This window comes from Pogona vitticeps, chromosome 3 (genome assembly GCF_051106095.1).
Source record: "Pogona vitticeps strain Pit_001003342236 chromosome 3, PviZW2.1, whole genome shotgun sequence".
NCBI classification, from domain to species: domain Eukaryota; kingdom Metazoa; phylum Chordata; class Lepidosauria; order Squamata; family Agamidae; genus Pogona; species Pogona vitticeps.
The window spans coordinates 42,114,547-42,134,621 of record NC_135785.1 but is presented as its reverse complement, the minus strand read 5'-3'; the positions used below and the strand labels follow the sequence as shown (position 1 = coordinate 42,134,621).

Sequence of the window (20,075 nt, the reverse complement as noted above, 5' to 3'; positions counted from 1 at the left end):
AGCAGGAGGCTGGCCTAGAGGTGGAGAAGTTATGTCATCTATATCAGAAACAGGCTCTGGAGCTTCCCTGGAAGATTCTTCAATAATAGGAGAAGGGAGAGTTGGTTGTGGTGGATCTGGATGGACTGACTGGGGAGTCTTATTTGATTTTTTTTGTTTGTTTTGGTTTTGTCCTTCAATTTAGAGATGTCCTTCAGCTTGGAGGACTTCGACGCCAAGGTCGGCTTCGATCTCAAGGGCTTCAGTTGTTCTTTGGGTCTCGAAGATGGGGTTGCCGGATTCGGGATCAAGTGTTGTTCCTGTTGGGGAGCCTGATTCCATTGTGGGAACCGGAGGGTGGAGACAGCTTAACCTTTGTAATCTTAATTTGAGGACTGGTTTTGTAAGCTTTTTGCACTCCGAACAGCTATGTGTCTGATGTTGTTCTCTGAGGCAGAAGAGGCAACTATCATGGCCGTCGGAAAGTGGGATCTTGTTTGTGCAAAGCACATAGTCCTTAAACGGTCCTGGGGGGGGGCACAAAAGAAGCAGGAAGAAGTGGAAGGGTAGGGGGGGAAGGGGAAGGAGTTGGAAAGAGGCAAAAACTCTGGAGAGTATAAAAGGAAGATAAACTCACAAGGAAACATCAAAATAAAGAAGAATTGGCCATAAGGCACGATAGAAGATGATTTTCAAAATCGAAAGTACAGCACTAGCTCGACGAATGGTCTGGCCTGAGCAGCAGCTAAAATGAACTGAGGAGGTCTTTGGTGGGCGGAGCATACACTCCATGAGGGAACATCCCACTAATTATATATCTTTAAGCTCTAGAAGTTTCCAAGAGGTCTTGCGCAGGTGCAGTATAACCCAATTGTGTGCATTCACAGAGACCACGAAGAAGAATCAAGTTCTTTCCAAAGATGAAAATGCTTTATAATCTTCTCAGTACATGACACTCTTTGGAAGATAACACAGTTTTTCCCCCCTGTCTGCATCCAAACTATCACCTCTACTGTATTTTACCTATTTTAGAGAAAATTACTGCCATCAATGCACATTACCTCCTTCCTACATCCACTTGTGTTTCTTGAAAAGCTCCAGAAGGACAACCATTTCTAGAAATCCACCCATCCACTTTACCTTTAATGGCTCTCATTGACCACCCACATCACTCAAAACTGTTCTCCTTATATTTGGAGAAGTTTTGAGAAGTGCCTGTAAAAACAAAAGAACAGGAACTTTCTGTCTAGGATTCCTTAATGTAAGTTACCTTTGAATGCAAGTCAAAGAAAGGACAGCAAACACTGAAAATAATTAAACTTCCTCCTTAGCAAGTCTTTAAGACACCACAGGATTTTAAACAGATGGCTATATCACAGGCGTAATTCTGGGCTATACACCTCTTGGAAAGGCATGATCTTACAGAGAACCAGGCAGAACGATCTGACAATGATCAGATGGCAACGAATTCAGCAAACAGGAAGCTAAGGTGAAGGTAACTTTGTATCTATTGTGATGGTACAAGCAAAATTAGGAAATTTTTCTCACTGTATTTCAATGTGTACTTATGAGAAAAAGAGATCCCTTGAATAACTTGCATCTAGATTGGAGCCAATGCGGAGAGGAACACACTTCCTTATACTGGGATAAAGACATGGTTTATCTAGTGCAATATTATCTACAGTGATAATCCAGAGTTATAGAAAGGATTTTTTTCAGACCAGTCCTATCTGGAGATTGAATTTGGGATCTTCTGCACAGAAAGCACATGCTCCTCCACTGATTCATGCTCCCTCTCTAAAAACAGCAAACAATGTCGACTCCGTAAAATAAGAACTTGGTCACATCTTTAAAAGCATTCAGAAGTTACTCATATGAAAGATGATCATATGTAGTCTGTATTTACTTTTAACAGCATTATAAAAAAGAAAATTCTGGACAGTACAGCTTTTCAAAACCATCCCAACAACATGCCACACAAACCACAACTATCAAAATAATTTTCTGTGTCACTGTTGAAGATGCTAGTTGGACATCACCAACTTACACACTCATTCTGTTACTCAGAATGGCAATAGAATCACCACAATCTACACCAAAAGGCTATTAGAAAATGGGATATTCACCTTGGCACCATAAACAGATGCATGTGTTCAGATTGGATGCCCCTTGCTATTATCGCCACAGCCAAAAGGTTTTCTTAATTCATAGGAGTTTTCAGGCAAACCTGTGGAGGCTTATGAGCTATTCAGATTCTAAGTAGAAAAGCAAAAAGGATAATAAAACAGGGGGGAATTGTGTAATTCTCTTTTATTTAATCTATTGTTTGCTAAAGCTTTCAATTTCTGTAATCTAAGCATCAGATCTGGAATATTTTTATAGTGTTTCAGTTAGCTCAGACCCTCATTTATCAGCCAGCAAAAGTAAATGTATAAATGTGCTGTCCAGATGTTAACACAGCACACATTAACATCTGATAAGATTAAAAGTTGTTAGAATATTGGCTGGAAAAATTTTGCTCATTCTGTATAATGAAGTTAATCCAGATGTTGAAAATTTTTGGAAAGCATGCTATCATGTAATTTATTCATTCACTTTACCATTGTCTTGCTTTTTCTCCAATAAGCTCAAGGTTGCTTCATTGATTCTTTCTTTCTGCACTGATGGGGCAATTTAGTTCTTGCAGCTTTATCTAGAATCTTCCCCCTAAGGAGGCCTTTTTCTGTTACAACAGCCATGTGAGATAAATTAGATCAAGAGACTGAATACCGAGGGAAAATACCTGTCTGTGCATAATACCTCAGAAGGTAGGAGTAAGCGCGGATGAGGCACAGAATGAGTAGCAAGGTGTCTCAAATGATGGTCTACCCTAACAAATCTTGTCCTTAAGATTCCAAGACTATTGTTAAAACATGAAACATCAGGGCAAATCCTGAAACCTGGCAATCTTATGCAACATTAGCTCCTTGTTTCCTTTAACTGACTTCCAAAGCATTCCTGAAACAAAATGCTTTTATCTAGGTATGCCTGAAAATAACTTTTCCTCCTGGCCAGCTTCCAGCCAATAGCTATTGCTTTTGCTACATACAATTCTTAGTTTTCCAATATAATATATTTGTGTGTGTGGCTTCAGAGGCTCACAGAGCATCATCAGATCTCACCATTGCTATGTTTCTTACAAATACTACCCTAATGCTCCTAATCAAGGTGTAAGACATATACTCTGCATGCTTGCAGCATGGTTATCTGTTCAGTTTTTTTCCATTGTCTGAAATCCTTGTGCTAACGTGTCACTATGTCCATGAGATAAGATCATATGGACATAACGACATGATAGCATGCATAACCAATATTCCATGATAGACAAATTATGTGATTTAATGCATACTTTGTGCCTGCTTTGAATAGTGTATCTTTTTTAATCATTTCAAAATAAATTAGCACGTAACATTTCAAGTGAGGATGATGACAACCCCCTGAAACACCCTTACTCCCACACATAACAATAAGTAATGTTACATGAAAATGGAAGCTTAGATGCATTACATCATGAAATTTAGTATCTTCACCTTCTATGAAAAGAAAGTGTGTGCGATGGCATACAAATCAACAATTACTTAAGTGGACATAATTGGCTTACTCTTGCTGAAGATCTGTAGAATCTATCTATCCATCTACACTTCAAAGAAAGATTATTGTGAGGGAGATTTTACACAATTCACAAATATTCATATCCAGTTTTCTAAGACAATATCCTTTTTTTTTAGCAGATTTTTAATGACATCATATCATACTAAATACTTTCTCCTTGTTGGTTAGAGATAAGAAGAATTATATGCAGAATCTTCTCTTTGAAGAACCTTCAGTCTCTCCCCCAAGAAACTGCTGTTGTTGTCACCAAGAGGCAACTTCCCTGATATATGCAAGCATATTAAGGATCCCATATTTGCAGGGCTAAAAAGCTTTTAGCTTGGGAACAAGGATCCACTCTAAATGCTGTGAAATCAATAGGCAGTTTGTGTATCACACTTATTGCTAAACTAATGGCATGGCCCTTGTAGCATATCCTTCTGTTATACTTCTATTGTTCCTAATCACCAAGACCTTCATATTACTGGGCAGATGCATTGCCCTTATCCCACTTGGATTTTTTTAAAAAAAATGAAAAGCAACCCTTGGAGATTTCCAGTGAGAATACAAGAACTGCTTAGCCCTTCTTCTTTCATGAAAAAAAGATCAGTTCCACACATATACACATTAGTGGAGAAGAAAATGCACACATATCACAATGCACTTTTAATAAATCATCAGACACTCAAAAATAAACAAATACTAATTCCTATACTAATGAAGCCACTAAAAATCAGAGAGCTTTCTATGTTTGCCTGATGGAACATCTGTCAATAGAAATATCAAATTTGCAACAAGGAAAAAGTATTGTTGCAGTCATATAATTAGCCAACACAATAACTTGAGCATTTGAGAAAGGTTTAAAACTCATTGAAGAAGACCTAATGAGATAGAAGAGAAGAGTGCCTAACAATAAATATACTTCATAGCATGGAAAATACCTAAGACACAGGGAAGATCAATAACCTCTCATACACCATTTTCTGCCTTTAATTAAACATGCCAACCAAAGTTTAAAAGTATCTTAATTTCTCACATCTGTACCTATTTGTTATTTGCAAGGCATTAATGAAGTAGGAAGAAAATAATAGTCCTCCAAAGTTTCATCATAGGTATACGCTAGAAAACCAGCCAGTTGTCTGACAATTCTGCACATGTTTATTTACAAATAAATTACATTGAGTTCAGTAGGGCTTAATGCTGGGTTAATGCACATGAAAGTGTGCCATATATTCTCAAAATGTACAGAAATTAGTTGGTAGTTGTTTCCAGCCTTGCATACAGAAATAAACTTTGGGAAATTAAAGATTAGGTATGGGACTTGCATATACGATATGTTATAGCTCCAGAACACTGCAGGAATTGCCACAGTCAGAATTCTAGGGGCTTTATCTAAAAATCAAAATTCCCTCAGATGTTTTTAATAGCTTACATCTGATGAATAAAGGCTCTGCCAGACATGATACATCTTCACAAAGATGGGGAGATGTGGCTGGGTGGGTTTAAGCATTCTGGGAGCTGCGAGACATTGGTGAAATGATTGTTTCCTGAGAGGCACCTTGTATGGAACATAATAGGCATAGTGACTACCAGACCCCTAATGCTTTGCAGCTCCCAGAGAGTTAACCCTGCACAGTCTCTTCCTCCATGAAGATTTTTCATGTCTAATGCAGGCTTAATTCTTCATGTGTACGCTGTTGAAAACACCTGACAGGACTTTGACTTTTTTCTTTTTTTTCTTTTTTTTTTCTTTTGCTAAAGCCCCCAGAGTTTTGGCTAAGACAATTCATTCAGCCTTCTAGAGACTGTCGTCCACAAACGTCCCATATCTATTAAGTTCTGTAATATTAGCTATTCATTTACAACACTGGTTCTTAACCTTGGGTTACTCAGGAGTTTTGGACTGCAACTCCCAGAAGCCTTCACCACCAACTGTGCTGGCTGGGGTTTCTGGGAGTTGCAGTTCAAAAACACCTGAGTAACAAAGGTTAAGAACCACTGATTTACAACATCCATTAAAATACACTCAGAACAGTTATTTGCTAATCATTTTCCAGACTTCCAGCCCACAATTTACAGAATGTTAATCCAGTTCATGGAAAGCACTGACATGTTCCTATGTTTATATGGCACTGAACTGCAGCAAGTTAAAAAATCACCATAAACATTATCAGTTGTATATTGAGTTGTGTAGCTCAACATGCAACAGGTAATGTCAACAGCGATGATTTCTTTACTCAAATTTGTTTTGGGGGGGCTTCCCCTAATTACACAGTTTACATTATGCTGCCATAAACTAGCAAATGGATTTTGGTTAACAATGCTGGGGGAAAAAGACAAGAGGAAAAGAGGAAGATAAAACATGAGATGTACTAATTCTATTAAGGAAGCCACAATATTTAGTTTGCAAGGCTTGAGCAGGGCTATTAATTATAAAGCCTTTTGGACCCATTGGGTTCTCAGAAGCGGAAAGTGATTAGAGAGCACATAGCAGCAACAATTCCATACCATGGCTTCTTTGAAACTCAATAATGGCCAGTATCCCTTTGTTTGTTTCATACCTTTTGTTTAATTTGCTACAGCAATTGACCAACTCATGCCCTTGCAGTTTATCAATTATCTGAAGCTAATTGCATGAAGAGACACAAACCTTTTGCAAACATCAATAGGATTCTGGCCAATATCATAATTTCTCACGGCTCTTCTACATGGTGGCCCTAGACATAATCTTATCCAGAAATAAGGAGTGATCTTCCAACAGGAATGGAGCTAAACTAGGGAGATCACTATACAAGAAATTTAGCACATTCCAGTCTCTGCTTTCAGAGCATAGGCTTGTATGCCAGCATTTTGTTTGCAGTACAAGGAGAAGTGCTACTGAACAGAAAACAAATGACTTTATCCAATAACCTACCAAGAGCTCCTTTATTTGTATCACCACAAGAAAAACATAACACATCTGTAGTAGTTTCTGAAACCTTGAGATAATTTCAAGGTATGTTGTCTTTCCAAGCTACAATAACAATAATTGTGTGCCATTAAAGTAAATTCCAACTTATAGTGACCGTTTCCAGCAGTTTCTAGGCAGAGAATACACAAACTTGGTTTACCATTCCCTTCTTCTGGGATCACCCTGGGATTGTACAGCTTGCCCAAGTCATGCAGGTGGGCACCCCTAATGTCTACAAACTGGGCACCTTCCTTTCTTTTTTTGGGGCTACTCTCTTCACTAAGGATGAGGTTCACAATCTGGACATACTTCAGGACCCAGCGCTGTCAGTGGAATCCTAGATATCATCAGTGGTTCACTTTGCCTTCTCCCACTTAAGGCAGATTGTCCAGCTGCGTCCCTCCCTTGACACTGGGTTCCTCACCATGATGGTTCATGCACTGGTAGTCTCCAGATTAGACTACTGTCATGCTCTCTACATAGGGCCATGTAGGAGGCTGCAACAGAAACTTCAGCAGGTCCAGAACACAGTGGCCAGATTACTCAATGGAGTGAAAAAAAACCATCATATCTCCCCTACCACTGGCCACTTTGCACTGGTTACCTGTTCATTTCCATGCCAGCTTCAAGGTGATGTTGATATACAAAGCTATGAACAGTTTGGGAGCTCAACACTTGGCAGAATGTCTCCTTCCAATGAGAGCTGCCCATCCTGTATGATCTTCCCAGGCCATTGCTCCTCATCTTTGTAATAATCTCCTGCCCAAAATTTGTCTGGCCCCTTCACTGGGAATTTTTTTTAACACTTATTGAAAATCTAGCTTTTTAGATAGGCCTTCCTGGAGTTTACAACATCACAACACAGTGGTTTATTTATATATTTATTTTATTTATACCCTGCCCATCTAGACCAAAGTCTACTCGAGTTGTCTTAGCAGTCATATTACCAGTTCTGCCCCCATGCTTTTAGATTACTTTTAATTATTTTCATTTAATTTTATGTTGCTTTTCTATGTACACTGTTTAATTTTGATTTATTATAGTTATTTTGCTTATTCTTACATTCTTGTCTCTTATGTTTTGTACTGTAAACCACCCAGAGTGGCTTTAGCAGCCAGAGGGCTTGTATAAATGTCAAATAAGCAAAATAAAATAAATAATAAATGAGAGAAAAAAAATCAGACTCTGTAGCTCATCTCTACCCACTCCATCCCTCACTTGCCTCTCCAGGGCTACATTGCTGTCCAGGCTAATATAGCCTTATCCAAATACAAGGTTGGAGCCTCCCCTGTCTAGGCAAGCAAACAGGACAAGGGTAAAAAGCTTCTTGCATCCTCCCACACATCTTTTCTGGAGATAGGCAACAACCCTCTGCCTTCTGGTCCTGCCCTTTTATTCTCCTTGACCCTGCCTCCTCCAGCTGTTTCTCATCAGGGAACTGTCTCTCCTTCAGCTTTGCTGGCCGGATCCTGAGAAAACTACCCTCCTCTTGGCTACCTGTTACTTGTGTGCCAGGGCCAGGCGACTCACTCGGAGTGTGCACCTGCATCCCCTCACAGCAGGATTCATACGTGCAGGAAGACAGATAGGGAGGTCAGATTCCCTTTCCCACCATACCTGTCTCTCCTCAAATGTATGAGAATGCGAAAATGTGTGTGTCAATCAGAGGCTTCTGGAGACTAAACTCCCCTACATCATGTGAAGATTCTGGGAACTGCACCCCAAAAAACTAACTTCTCCAAGTCCTGATGTGGAAAATACCTACCATATAGAAGAAAATGTGTGTCAGGAGTTTGTATGAGAGAATGAGCAAGTGAGAAGAAACAAAGGAAAAGACTGCATATCTGTGTGTATTGTTTATAGAGGCCACGAGGGACATTAGGCATGGTGGGGAAAATCAGTTCCACTGACATATGGCTCCCAGCTCAACACTGCTCATTGCCCTTTGAACTCAGTGGAAGAAAAGTGGGAGAAAATGGATAGCATAGAAAGAGCACATCCCTTGTGTTTTTGTTCTCTACTTAGGCTCCAGACCTAGAAGTTAGGACAGCCATGGCAAACATAAGGGCGACTTCCACCAGCCCTAGCCAGCACATCTAATGGTAAGGGTGCAGGGGAGCTGTAGTTGAACAACATTTAGAGGGCTTCATGTCCCTCATTTCTGGAACCTAGAAGGTTTTGCCAAAGGGTTCATTGGGGGAAAATGATTTTTTGAAAGGGAATTGAAAGAATATCCGGGATTGTAAGATTCATGCATTTTCAAGCCTGCATGGCAGCAAATGCGTAAGGACAGAATCCACAGGACACAGTCGAAAAACTGAGAGCGGTGAAGCTGAAGAAGCAAATATCAATTAGAATATGTTGAAATAGAGAGCAGAAAGAAAAGACTGAAAAGTTCTCGTTCTCGTGGTGGTTTTACAATTTTCTCCATGAATCAATGCTTAATTTTTATACTTCAAGATAAAGAGGACTGAGCTTGGTGGGTAGGCAGGTGGGTATGATATGGAAGCCCCTCTTCCTAATTCCAGATGTGCAGTCATTATTTGGAAGTAAGAAATAATTTTTTTGCATATGCTCGAAGTCATTTTCCTATCTATTCTTCTCCTTTATGTTCCCCATGGCTAATACATGACTGATATCATAGGCAAAACAGCAAAGCTAACTACACTGCTAAAATCCAAACTTTCATCATAGTATAAAAGTACTGGTCTAGCCTGACATACACATTATTCTATATGCTTATTTAAAATTGTTCTTTAAACCTTTTCTTCTTGTACTACTATACTTGTTTTGTTGTAACTTTATTGTAAGCTGCCTAGAGTCCCAAATTCTTGGGAGGGGGGGGACACAGAGAGTAACTTGAATAAATAAATGAATTCTAGGATTAAGAATCACCATTTCCTTTAATATCACTGGGAGCCTGTACAATTTGGAAAAGATGACAGTAAACTGAACTACTACTTCTCAAACTGTAGCAGCATACGCTTCCTAAATGGCAAAAGAAACTGTTCAACTCTCTCCAAAGACAACACAAAAAAGAAAAAAAAGAAAGCGAAAGTCATTGGTTGGGAACACTTGTTCTTATCAGGCAGGAAAAAAAACACCAAAAAAATCAAACAACATGCAACTAGAATTCATATAATGCTTCCAGAGGAAGGTTAGTTGGGAATTTTAAAGGCTGGTGGGGAGAGAGCAGTTATGGAACAAGTCCCTATGGATAAGCAATACCTTCCATTAGAATGTCTAACCTGTGTTTTCCAAAAAATACCATTGTACCTCACTAGGTACTGTATTTTCTAATAAAGAATACAAGCAGTATTTCACCCTTTACGATACTGGTCAAAGACATTAATATTACACAGGAGATTCACAGCTGGATACCACAATGTATCTATTATTAACTATAAAAATAAAAGAAACCATGCACGTGTATATATCACTACCATAGCTCAAAGACTCTGAAACCCAGTCACCTGAAACCTGGCATGGGGATTATGACTGTGCACCTTAATGTGATTTTGTCTTAAATATGAAAAATTTAATTTCAGTTTATAAAAATAAGTATCCAGGTAGACTGAGGACACTCATTTTTCCACAGGCTTCTAGGCAGGTATCTGAAGTGTCTTCCTCTCCAGGGCCAGTAAAATATCTAAGCAAGCAAGTTTGTGTGTGTGTGTGGGGGGGGAGCAAAATGTCTTGCTACCTGGTAAGTAGTGATGGGGAGTGTAGCGGGCACACTGAAGCCTCTACCAACTCAGGCCTCCAGGAGTGCTCACTCTTCTTCTCAGGTATCTGCCACCAGGTATTGCTGCTTCAATACCAATAAATCACTGAATCATGTGATTCTTCAAAACTTAAACTTGTTATTGGTTTAACAAAATAAAGTAAGTTAATCACAAGAAGTTAATCAAGGTCTCTCACTCACTGACACACACAGACTCTTCCCTCACTGACTGTTTGGCTCACAGGCCCTTAGACACTCTCATCACTATCTCTCACAAAATCTCCCTCTCTTTCCTCATACACCCCTTTATATATACCAGCTCCTCCCCCTTCGGCACCACCTTCCGTCCCCTCATTGGCTGAGGTTCCACTGCCCAGCTGTGATGGACAGGTGAGGGCAGGGCTGACTGCTACAGGGAGAGTGAACAGAATGGAAGGATGAATGACTATCTATTTGGAAGGAACAAAAACAATGGGGAGAATATGAGGTGGGAGGAACAAATTAAAGAGCAGAAAGGGGAAAAAAGAGTACTGGCAGATGGAGAACTAAAGAATCTGTAAGATATGTGTCATTCTGTTAAATATTTTTGAAACAACTGTGGAATTCTCTGCTTTTTAATAAAAAAAGTGGTACTACTGGTAGGAGTCAGTTAACCCTTTTATTCCTGTTCAGAGTGATCCAGTTCTTCACCAAAAAGGAAGGGAAGATACAGGTATTAAGTTGTTATTTTCTCTAGGGTGGGGGGGAAAAACTAGAGAGGGTATAGTTCCAGTAAGAAATAAAATGGTTGGGGAGCTTAAGCCTGTCCTTGGCTGATCATGGCTCTTTTGAGGCTCACATGGCTATTTTAAATCAATATTGAAATATGTTGGTATCTGGTTATTGACCTGCTTTCTAGTTTGGCCCATTGGGTTTCCTATAATAAAACTTAGAATTCTAATCACTGCAGCACCATACCGTTGATACCCTCATCAAGGCCACCGATACAGAGCTACAAGTCTCAACACTCATATCTTTAATAATGTCACTGAGTCAATTACATATTTTGCTCCATAGCCTTTTTTTCTGTTGAAGAAGATAGATACATTGTCATAAACTCCACCATAACAAATGTCCAACTGTCATTAACTTTGCAATCTCTTCATAAACAGTTGCAAGTAAAACACAAATAGTTTGCTCAAGTTGATACTGTGTCTAATTCAATAGGAAGCAACAGATGTTTCACAGAATAAGCAGCAAATTGAACATTTTAACAGTGTGCCTAGCTGCTCAATTGCTTCATGAATTGGAACACTTTAGCCTTTACTTGTAACTCCAATAAAAGAAGAGTGAATATTTTCTATACTCAATTTTGATAACTTATACTGAACTTCAAATCCTTTGCACACAATACAGTTTGTTCACTGATGTTACACAAATGTTCAATCAGTTCTAAGACTATTCCAGAGTATAGTTTGCTCATGCAAAAAATGTGCAGCTGTTACATAGTTTAGGAGTTGGAACAGCAATGGTCGAAAAGCATTTTTCTACAACTCGTGTGCCGGTTTATAAGGAGACAGCTATATCTTACAAGCACTCATACAATAATATTCCATAATGATTCATGGCCATTGATGCATGAGCATCCAGGCACCTTTGGAAAGTGACTGTGACATCTCTGATCATTCTTTTTTTCCTTTCAATAGTCAAGCTCTTAAAAATTGCATCATATCTTTAATGCTTTCAACAGTAGCACAGAGGTCCTTAAACATGAAATACTTATGTAACTCAGCTACACTCGGGCTGTAGTTCTGCGTCTACAGAATGGGGCTTACTTCTGAGAAGATTTATGATCTTTCTGTACCAGTGCAGGCTCTGGAAATACCATGTGCCTTATCTTCCACAATTCATAAAATATCTACTTCAAACTTGATTTAGACATTTAAGGGATCCCCACTGAGCCACTAATTAAAGTACTTTTTTTAATAAGAGGTTTCTGTGGGGAAAAAAATCATGCCCTCACTTTTCATTTCTTATAAAATCAGTGTTAGGAGGAAGAGAAGCAAATGCTAAAATGAACAGTACACATTAGTGCACACATACAGTTACTGTAGCAAGAGGAACAACTCCTCATTTTAATTATAAGGAAGTTTCTCCCTTCCCCCCCTTTAATGTGCTTTACTGTGGTCCACCTGCAACCACGTTAAAACAGATGCCATTTTTTTTTTAAAATCCACTTTGTGTGATTCTTGCAACAGAGTGGTCTGGGTTAAATTCTTTCTTGGCCTTGTGCCAAGAACTTGGTAGGCTTGCACTCCACAACCATTTGACTCGGTGTTACTAGGCGGATAAAAAGCCTCTACTTTTAGTTGGTCCCCACAATTCCAGCCACCTAATTAGCAGCTACAATACATGTGGAGTTTTGTATACTTGGTCATGGTGTCTAAGACAGATTTGCTAACAGCCTGGATCCAGGTAGAGAGGCTGACTGGGTGGCAATACTTGGCAAAATCAGAAATCTTCTCGATTCCTAGAAAGTGGGAAACAGGATGAGGGGAGTATATTCAGTTAGACAACAATCTGGGGCTCAGGCTTGACAGAGGTGCTCCATAAGATCTATCCTGTTTCAAGGAAAGTTTCACTCCTAGGATTTTTTTGTTCAAAACTGAAGCCAAAAAGTCAATTCTAAACAGTGCCAAAATGATTAGAAAATGTGGGATGTCCTTATTGAAACATCACTTCTGGACCTGATTCTCTACTGTCAAATGTAACCAAATCAACTTCCCTATCTCATCATCTTCTAAACTCAGTACTAATTCAAACCAGGTGGAACAAAAATAAGTGAAAAGAGAATTGACACCCCCTCCCTATAAATTACAGCATTGTTTGTGAAACTCTTTCCCACTTTTCATGAAGGGTTAAAATGGGAGAGATAGGTGGGCTTGTGATGTCTTTTTCTCCAGCAACAGAGTAGGGGCCACTGGGCTGAAGAGATGCTGTGTCTCACAGCAGGAAACTGCGAGAGATTGGGATCTGCTCTGTGCAAAGCGGAGAAACACCAGCTCATGTCACTAAGAGGCAATCCATACATTACAGATGAAGGAGGGAATTCCTTCACTGGTTAAGGTCTATGATTGTCACAACAGGAGCTTTTCTCAACTCCCATGCTTTGAAGACTAGCTTTCTTTCTTTTAGGACTCACCTTCTGAACATAAACACAGGCTTTATTTGCAAGTCTGATTACCCAGACATGAAGTTCTGCCTAAGTCATGTGTCTGGAACCTAACATGATTTCAGCTCTACAGATAGTTCGTACATAATGCATTGCTGGCCCTGAAAGTGAGAAGAATAGCACTGGGAAGATATTGGCCCTGTGTCCATGGAAAGCAGCCCAGTGAGAGACAGTATGAAAGAAACAGCTGACCGTACCTTTAGTTACTCCCTGGACATCTCACTTTGGAAGGTCAGGATGAGGTGTGTCATGCCATTCTGAGAGTGCACTTGGTCAAGGGAAAGCAGTGGCTGCTCTAGTCTAGGCCTGCCTTGCAAGAACAGCTGCTTACCACTGTTCACTTTCTCTGTTTTCTACCTCTCGCTCTGACTGGTGCATGACAAGGATTGGGACCACTGCCCTTCAAAAAAAGCTTCTGACTGCTTGTTCACCCTTTCACAAAGCTACATGGGCAGGGCCTCTGTCCATCACCAAAGCAGCCAGAGGAACCGTGCATGGGGTGCAAGAAAAGCAGAGTTGTGGCTCATGCAAGAAGCAGCCACTTCCTTCCACATTCTTGCTTGTACTCCTGCAATCTTTCACTCAACTTGGCCATTGAAATTTGGTGAATCCTCTCTATTGCACTGCTTAAAGAGTATGAATGACAGGTGAGGTCGATTCTCCTTGAGACTAATGGGGAGTAGGTGAGCAAGCGGCAGCTGCCACCATCACCTGTCTCACCTTTTCTGCAATTCACTAAGATGAAGCGATGAACCTTTGGCACTCCGGAGGTCTTGGACTTTAACTCTCAGAATCCCCACCCTGTGTTGCCAGTGATAAGAGGACTGTGGAAGCTGTCGTCCAAAACCTCTGGAGTGCCAAAGGTTCACCACCTCTGTACTAAGAGGAGGAGGTGAGCAATAGCGGAGGGGGAGCAAGGCTTACTTTTGGCTACTTCTCTCATATGTGGGAGAGAATCACAGCCATCAGACCTAATCTCCTCTGCTCACACAGGGAAGAGGAACAGTGACTGTCTCTCGTTTGCTGTTTGCCCTCTATCTCTGGATGTCTTTTCCAGGTGATGGGTCCGGCTGCATCCATTTCCCAAACCACCCCCTTTGCACCATCCCAGACGTAGGTTGCCCAAGGGAAGGCGAGGCCCTCATGCCTTGAGCTTGTAGTTCTTGGGCGCAGTCCCGCGATCTTCCCCGCCGCTTCCTGCGCCCTGGGGTGCAATGTTCCGTCTGCCGCCGTTCTCTCCCCCCCCCCCACGTCCACTTGTCCCTCTTTGTCACAGGCGGCGGCTGAAGGGCGAAAAGATGCCCTGCCCCACACAGGCATTTTGGCAAAGGCTCTCTCGCACCGCCGCGCTCCCTCCCCGGCCCTCGCCACTATCCCGGGTGAAAATGAGGGAGCCGGAGGCGTTGCTCTCCTCGCCTCGGCGAATGCGCCCCCCCCTTCGGTTCTCCCCAGCCGCCTTGGGTCCTCCTCACCAGAAGCGAGGCAAGCTGGCCCAGCCCTTTAGACGCGCACCCGCCCGCCCGTCCCGGCAAACTCTTCCAGCTGCTCCGCGTCCCTTTAAACTCCCTCCGCGTCCCTCCCCCGCCCCGTCGAGCCTGACGCGCCGCTCCCCCGGGTTCGGTCCAGAGGCTAGCCGGACTCGCTCTCGCGGCTCTCTAACCAGACGGAGGCGGGGTGCGTTACCGTGTCTCTTCCCTCCGCCCCCCCCCCCGCAGACAAGGCAACGACAGGCGGGCAGCCCCCGGTGTGAGGAGACGGGGAGGCTACTGACCGGTGGTGGGCACATCGGGGACCAGCTTGAGGGGCCCAATCTGCCGGATCTGAAACGCCGTCCTCACTTCGTGGCAGCTGGGATTCTTGACGGCCCAGACCCCGCTGCAGAGGCCGGCGGTGGCGGCGAGCAGCAGGAGCCCGACGCGCCGCCGGCACCCGAAGAAGACGGAGACCCCCGGGCTCCTGTCCCCGGTGGCCATGTCCACATGCCCCACCAGGGCGCGGGAGAAGCCAGGGACGCGCCGCCCGTCCCGTCCCCCCTCCCCCGCAGAAAAGTTGCGCGCAAGCAGGAGCGGCTGCTGGGCTCCAAGGGCTGGCACTTCCTTGCCCCACCGGAGCGCGAGGGAGGGAATTGGGCGGCCGGGCGGCCCCTGCTTGGCTCCGCGGCTCGCTCTTCCGAGCCGTGGAAGGAGGCAAAGCACCGAAGGAGAGAGAGCTTCCCCGCCGGGGCTCTAAGCAGGCGGGGGCAGCTGGCACCGGGCCGGGGGATCGCTTGCCATCCCGACCTGCCTGGACGCGGGGCGCTTCGGTGACAAATGAGCTCGTCCCCACCAAGCAGCTGGGCGAGGCGAGGCGAGGCCGAGGATTAACAAAATGGGCAGGGAAGGAGCCCGGCGGGGGGCTCTTCAGCCAATGGGTCTCCGGGAGAAATTTCCCGGGCCGAGCCGGGCCAGCCAATCGCGGGAGGCGGGTCGTGGGGGGGGGGGGTTCTTTTTCGCCTGCCTCACGTGGGCCGCCGCCCCCGCGCGAGTCGAGGGTCTCGCTCGCCCGGGAAGGAAAGGGGATCCCCCCCCTTTTTTTGCGCTCAGGTTGGCAGAGCGAGCGAGCGGGAGGCAGAGCGGGTGCTTTTTCAAAAGGAGGCGAAAGAACACATGTGTGACATGTGTTTTGCTTGAAAGAGGGGTGGGTGGGGGGCGAGGCGAGTGTGTGCTTAGGCAGCCCTCGCCTGCAAACTTCGCCGGCTACTTCCCCAACACCGTCAAGATCCAGACCTTCGAGTGAGGGTGGGTAAATATTCTGGCGGATGTTGAAAACAGTGAAAGAGACAAAGAGAAAGGGGTGTGTGTGTGTGTGTGTTTTTAAAGAGAAAGAAGGGATGCTTCACCCCCATCCTCTTTTCGTTTATAAATTTACAAGTTTGCAAACATATATTTTTATTTATAAATTCATTTTGGATTGCATAGAGGAGCAGAATTATTTTTAGACTGGCAGTTTGGGTGGCCAATCTCTCCCCCCCCCCCCCCCCACACACCGGTATTTAAAAAAAAAAAAACACGAAAACACACAGCTGGTGGATTCCGGGAAGTGAGAAAAACAAATTGTTTTCACCTTTAAAAATGCTTTAGGAAAATGCTATTCCTTTCTAAATATATGCTTCTCGTTTGGGATAGATAGGAAATCCAACCTTTTCAAAGGAATTGCATTTCGTTTCTCACCCCACCCTTCCTAAATTCAGATCAGATCAAAACTGTCCTTCCTCTCAATTTTTTAATATTTGTTTCCACAGCAACAGTATTTGGCTTTCCAGGTTAATAGAGAACACTTTTGCAAAATCCTGCTTCCTAAACCTCCTTTCCCCCTTTCAAGATATAGGGTCTCTCAAACATCAGAAGTCATCCCATGAATTATTTGGGGATTACTCCAATGTCCTGTGCAATTCACTCAGAATTCAAGTTTCATTCATTCATTCATTCATTCATTCATTCATTCATTCATTCATTCATTCAGTAGATTTTTATCCCGCCCATCTAGACCAAGGGTCTACTCTGGGCAGTTTACAAATTTAAAAATAGTAAAAAACAAAAAAAGTCCAAGATGGCGAAGTTTAAATAATTAAATTATGGCAGTTAAGATATGGCAGGAGGGAAAGCCTGCCGTAATAGCCAGGTTTTAAGTTTATTCCTGAAAACACCCAGAGAGGGAGCCAGGCGGGTCTCCACTGGCAAGTTGTTCCAAAGGTGAGGGGCCACTGCCGAGCAGGCCCTACTCCTTGTTCTTTTCTTCTGGACCTCCCTTGGCATTAGGCTCCTCAGCTGCCCAGCCTGGCTGGAAGGAGTGACTCTGGCAGAACTGGGTGGGAGAAGGCGCTCTGCCAGATATCGAGGTCCTAAACTGTTTAGGGCTTTATATGTCATCATAAGAACTTTGAAATCAATGCGGAAACGGATGGGCAGCTTGTACCATCTGAAGTTTCCGCATCAGTCTCAAAGGCAGCCCCACATAGAGCGCACTACAGTAGTCTAGTCTTGAGACTATGAGCGCATGGACCGAAGTGGTGAGTGTCTCCACATCATAGGGATACAGCTGGGCAATCCACCAAAGGTGGAAATGTGCAGAACAGACCACTGATGACACCTGGGTCTCCATGATGAGCGCCAGGTCCAGATGTACACCCAAACTCTGAACCTCACTCTTGGTGGAAAGAGTCACCCCCACAAAGGAAAAGGAGTTTCCCAGACCACTGATGTCTGAGACACCCACCCGAAGTACCTCCGTCTTGCCCAGATTCAGCCTCAGTCCATTCACCTGCATCCATTGCTGAACAGCCCTCAGGCAGTGCTCAAGGGATGAAAAAGCATCCACTGTTGTTGGAAAAAAGGAGATGTAGAGCTGAGTATCATTAGCCTACTGATGACATGAAGCCCCACATCCCCTGATGATCCCTCCCAGCGGCCTCATATACAGTGGTGCCCCGCTTGACGACGATAATCTGTTCCGTTAAAATCGCTGTAAAGCAAAATCGTCATCAAATGAAAGCAAAAAACCCATTGGAATGCATTAAAAACCGGTTAATGCGTTCCAATGGGTGAAATACCTCATCGTCCAGTGAAGATCCTCCATAGGGGAAGCCATTTCTAGAAATAGGTCTGGAAAACAGCAGGACACCATTTTGAAAACCCTACGATCAGCTGTAAAGATCGTTGTCAAGTGAAAAATTGGTTCCCGAAACAGGGAACTATTCAACATAAAGTGAAAATCGCCCATAGAAACGTCATTTTTTGCTATAGTGATCACAAAAATGTCATTGTAAAGTGATTTCATCATCTAACGGGGTCATTGTCAAGCAGGGCACCACTGTAGATGTTAAATAGCATTGGAGAGATAATTGAGCCCTGTGGAACCCCACAATTGAGGTTCCACAGGGCCAAGAAACTCTCTCCAATCTGCACTCTCTGGGGATGGTCCTCCAAGAAGGAACAGAGCCAGCAAGAGCTAGGCAACCAATTCCCAACTCAGAGAGCCTCCCAAGGAGAACACCGTAGTTGTTCAGGCGGCTGAGATATTGAGGACCAGCAGAGACATTTTGCCCCTGTTGATCAAACAGGGTAACCAGTGCTGTTTCCATGTCATGGCATGGCCTGAAGCCAGACTGGAATGGATCCAGGGCATTGGTTTCATCCAGAAGAGCCTGCAGCTGATTGGCCACCACCCTCTCAACTACCTTGCTGAGGAAAGAAACATTGGTGATGGGCCTATAATTAGCAATATCATCTGCCGCCAAGCTCGGCTTCTTCCTAATGGGCCTAATGAGTGTCTCCTTGGAGAGACCCATTAATTATTGCCGTGGCCCATTCGGTTGTTGTAGGCCTGGCTGCTTTGATTAGCCAGGCCAGGCAAAGGTCAAGGGAGGAGGTGGTGGCATGACAGTGGTTAAGCACTCTGTCCATCATATCTGTTGTCACATGCTGAAAGAGATTGAGTCTCGTTGGGCAAGACAGGGCGCTGGACATCTCAGCTCGATCCACTGTTTTCAAATGGGGGTAAGATCCCAGTGGATGGCCTCCACTTTTGATTTTAAAAAGGCTGCAAATTGGACAGGTGAGATGCTAGTGGGAGACCAGTCATTATGACCAACTCCAGATAGATCAGAAAAGTTCCGCCTGCTGGTTGGAGGCTTCGCTTATCTGGACAGCAAAGTAAAATTGACTAGCAGCCTTCAGCTTAGATGGGTAGAGGTTAGTCATGATCCTGACAGCTATTTGATTATTTTCCATCAGATTCTGCTTCCATATGCACTCTAGCCTTCTCCTATTTCACTTCATTGATCGCAGCTCTGGATTAAACCAGGGCGAAGGGTGATCTCTGTGCCAGAGAGGGCATTTAGGTATGATTGTGTCAACAGCCCTGGTGGTGGCGGCCAGCCAGCTATCAACCAGAGCCTTGACAGGAGCACCAGTCAAATCAGCCAGAATCCCTCTCATGGTGTCCTGGAATTCTATAGGATCCAATAACCTTTGAGGGCAAACCATTAAAACAGGTTCTTGCTCCCCATCGGGAAGGGGGGGGAGAGAGCCACTGCAAGGTTGAATTTAATTAGGCAATGATCCAACCATGAGAAGGGGACAGACACTAGGTCAGTCACCATCGGGGCACACTCACTCTGCTCAGTGGAGAATACCAGATCCAGTGTGTGGCCACCCACGTGGGTAGGGCCTTTGAGATGTGGGGACATATCCAAGGAGGCCATGGTCTCCAAGAACTCAGGAGCTGCACTGGAAACCTCCACCTCCACATGCAAGTTGAAGTCACCCAAGACCAAGAGTGCTGTGGAGATTAAGTCCACCAGCTCCAGTAAGGAAGTGGGTGGGTTGCGGGAAGCGCGGTAACCCAGCAAGATCCCTATACCAACCCTTGCCCCAATTGACACGTTGGGGGCCTCTAGACCCGGCGTCACCAGAGCAGAGCGCCTAGCAATCTGAAGGGTGTTTTTGTAGACAATGGCTACTCCTCCGCCCCTCCCCTCCAGTCTACCCTGGTGTTGGACTGCATAACTGGGAGGGCAGGCAAGAGTCAGGGGAATGCCCCCT

General features: G+C 43.8%; 1 protein-coding gene across 2 annotated transcripts in view; it reads right to left on the bottom strand.

Annotated features, from left to right (window-relative positions):
* Positions 1-15,584, bottom strand: part of LOC110075313 (glypican-5) — a 486,554-nt gene extending 470,970 nt beyond the window's left edge. The window contains exon 1 of one of the 2 annotated variants that reach the window (XM_072995919.2): positions 15,266-15,584. In XM_072995919.2, the coding sequence (XP_072852020.2) occupies positions 15,266-15,467 (202 nt within the window). In that variant the 5' untranslated portion in view covers positions 15,468-15,584. The remainder of the gene's footprint in view (positions 1-15,265) is intronic. The other variant, XM_072995918.2, reaches the window with a different exon arrangement.
* Positions 15,585-20,075: the final 4,491 nt, after the last annotated feature.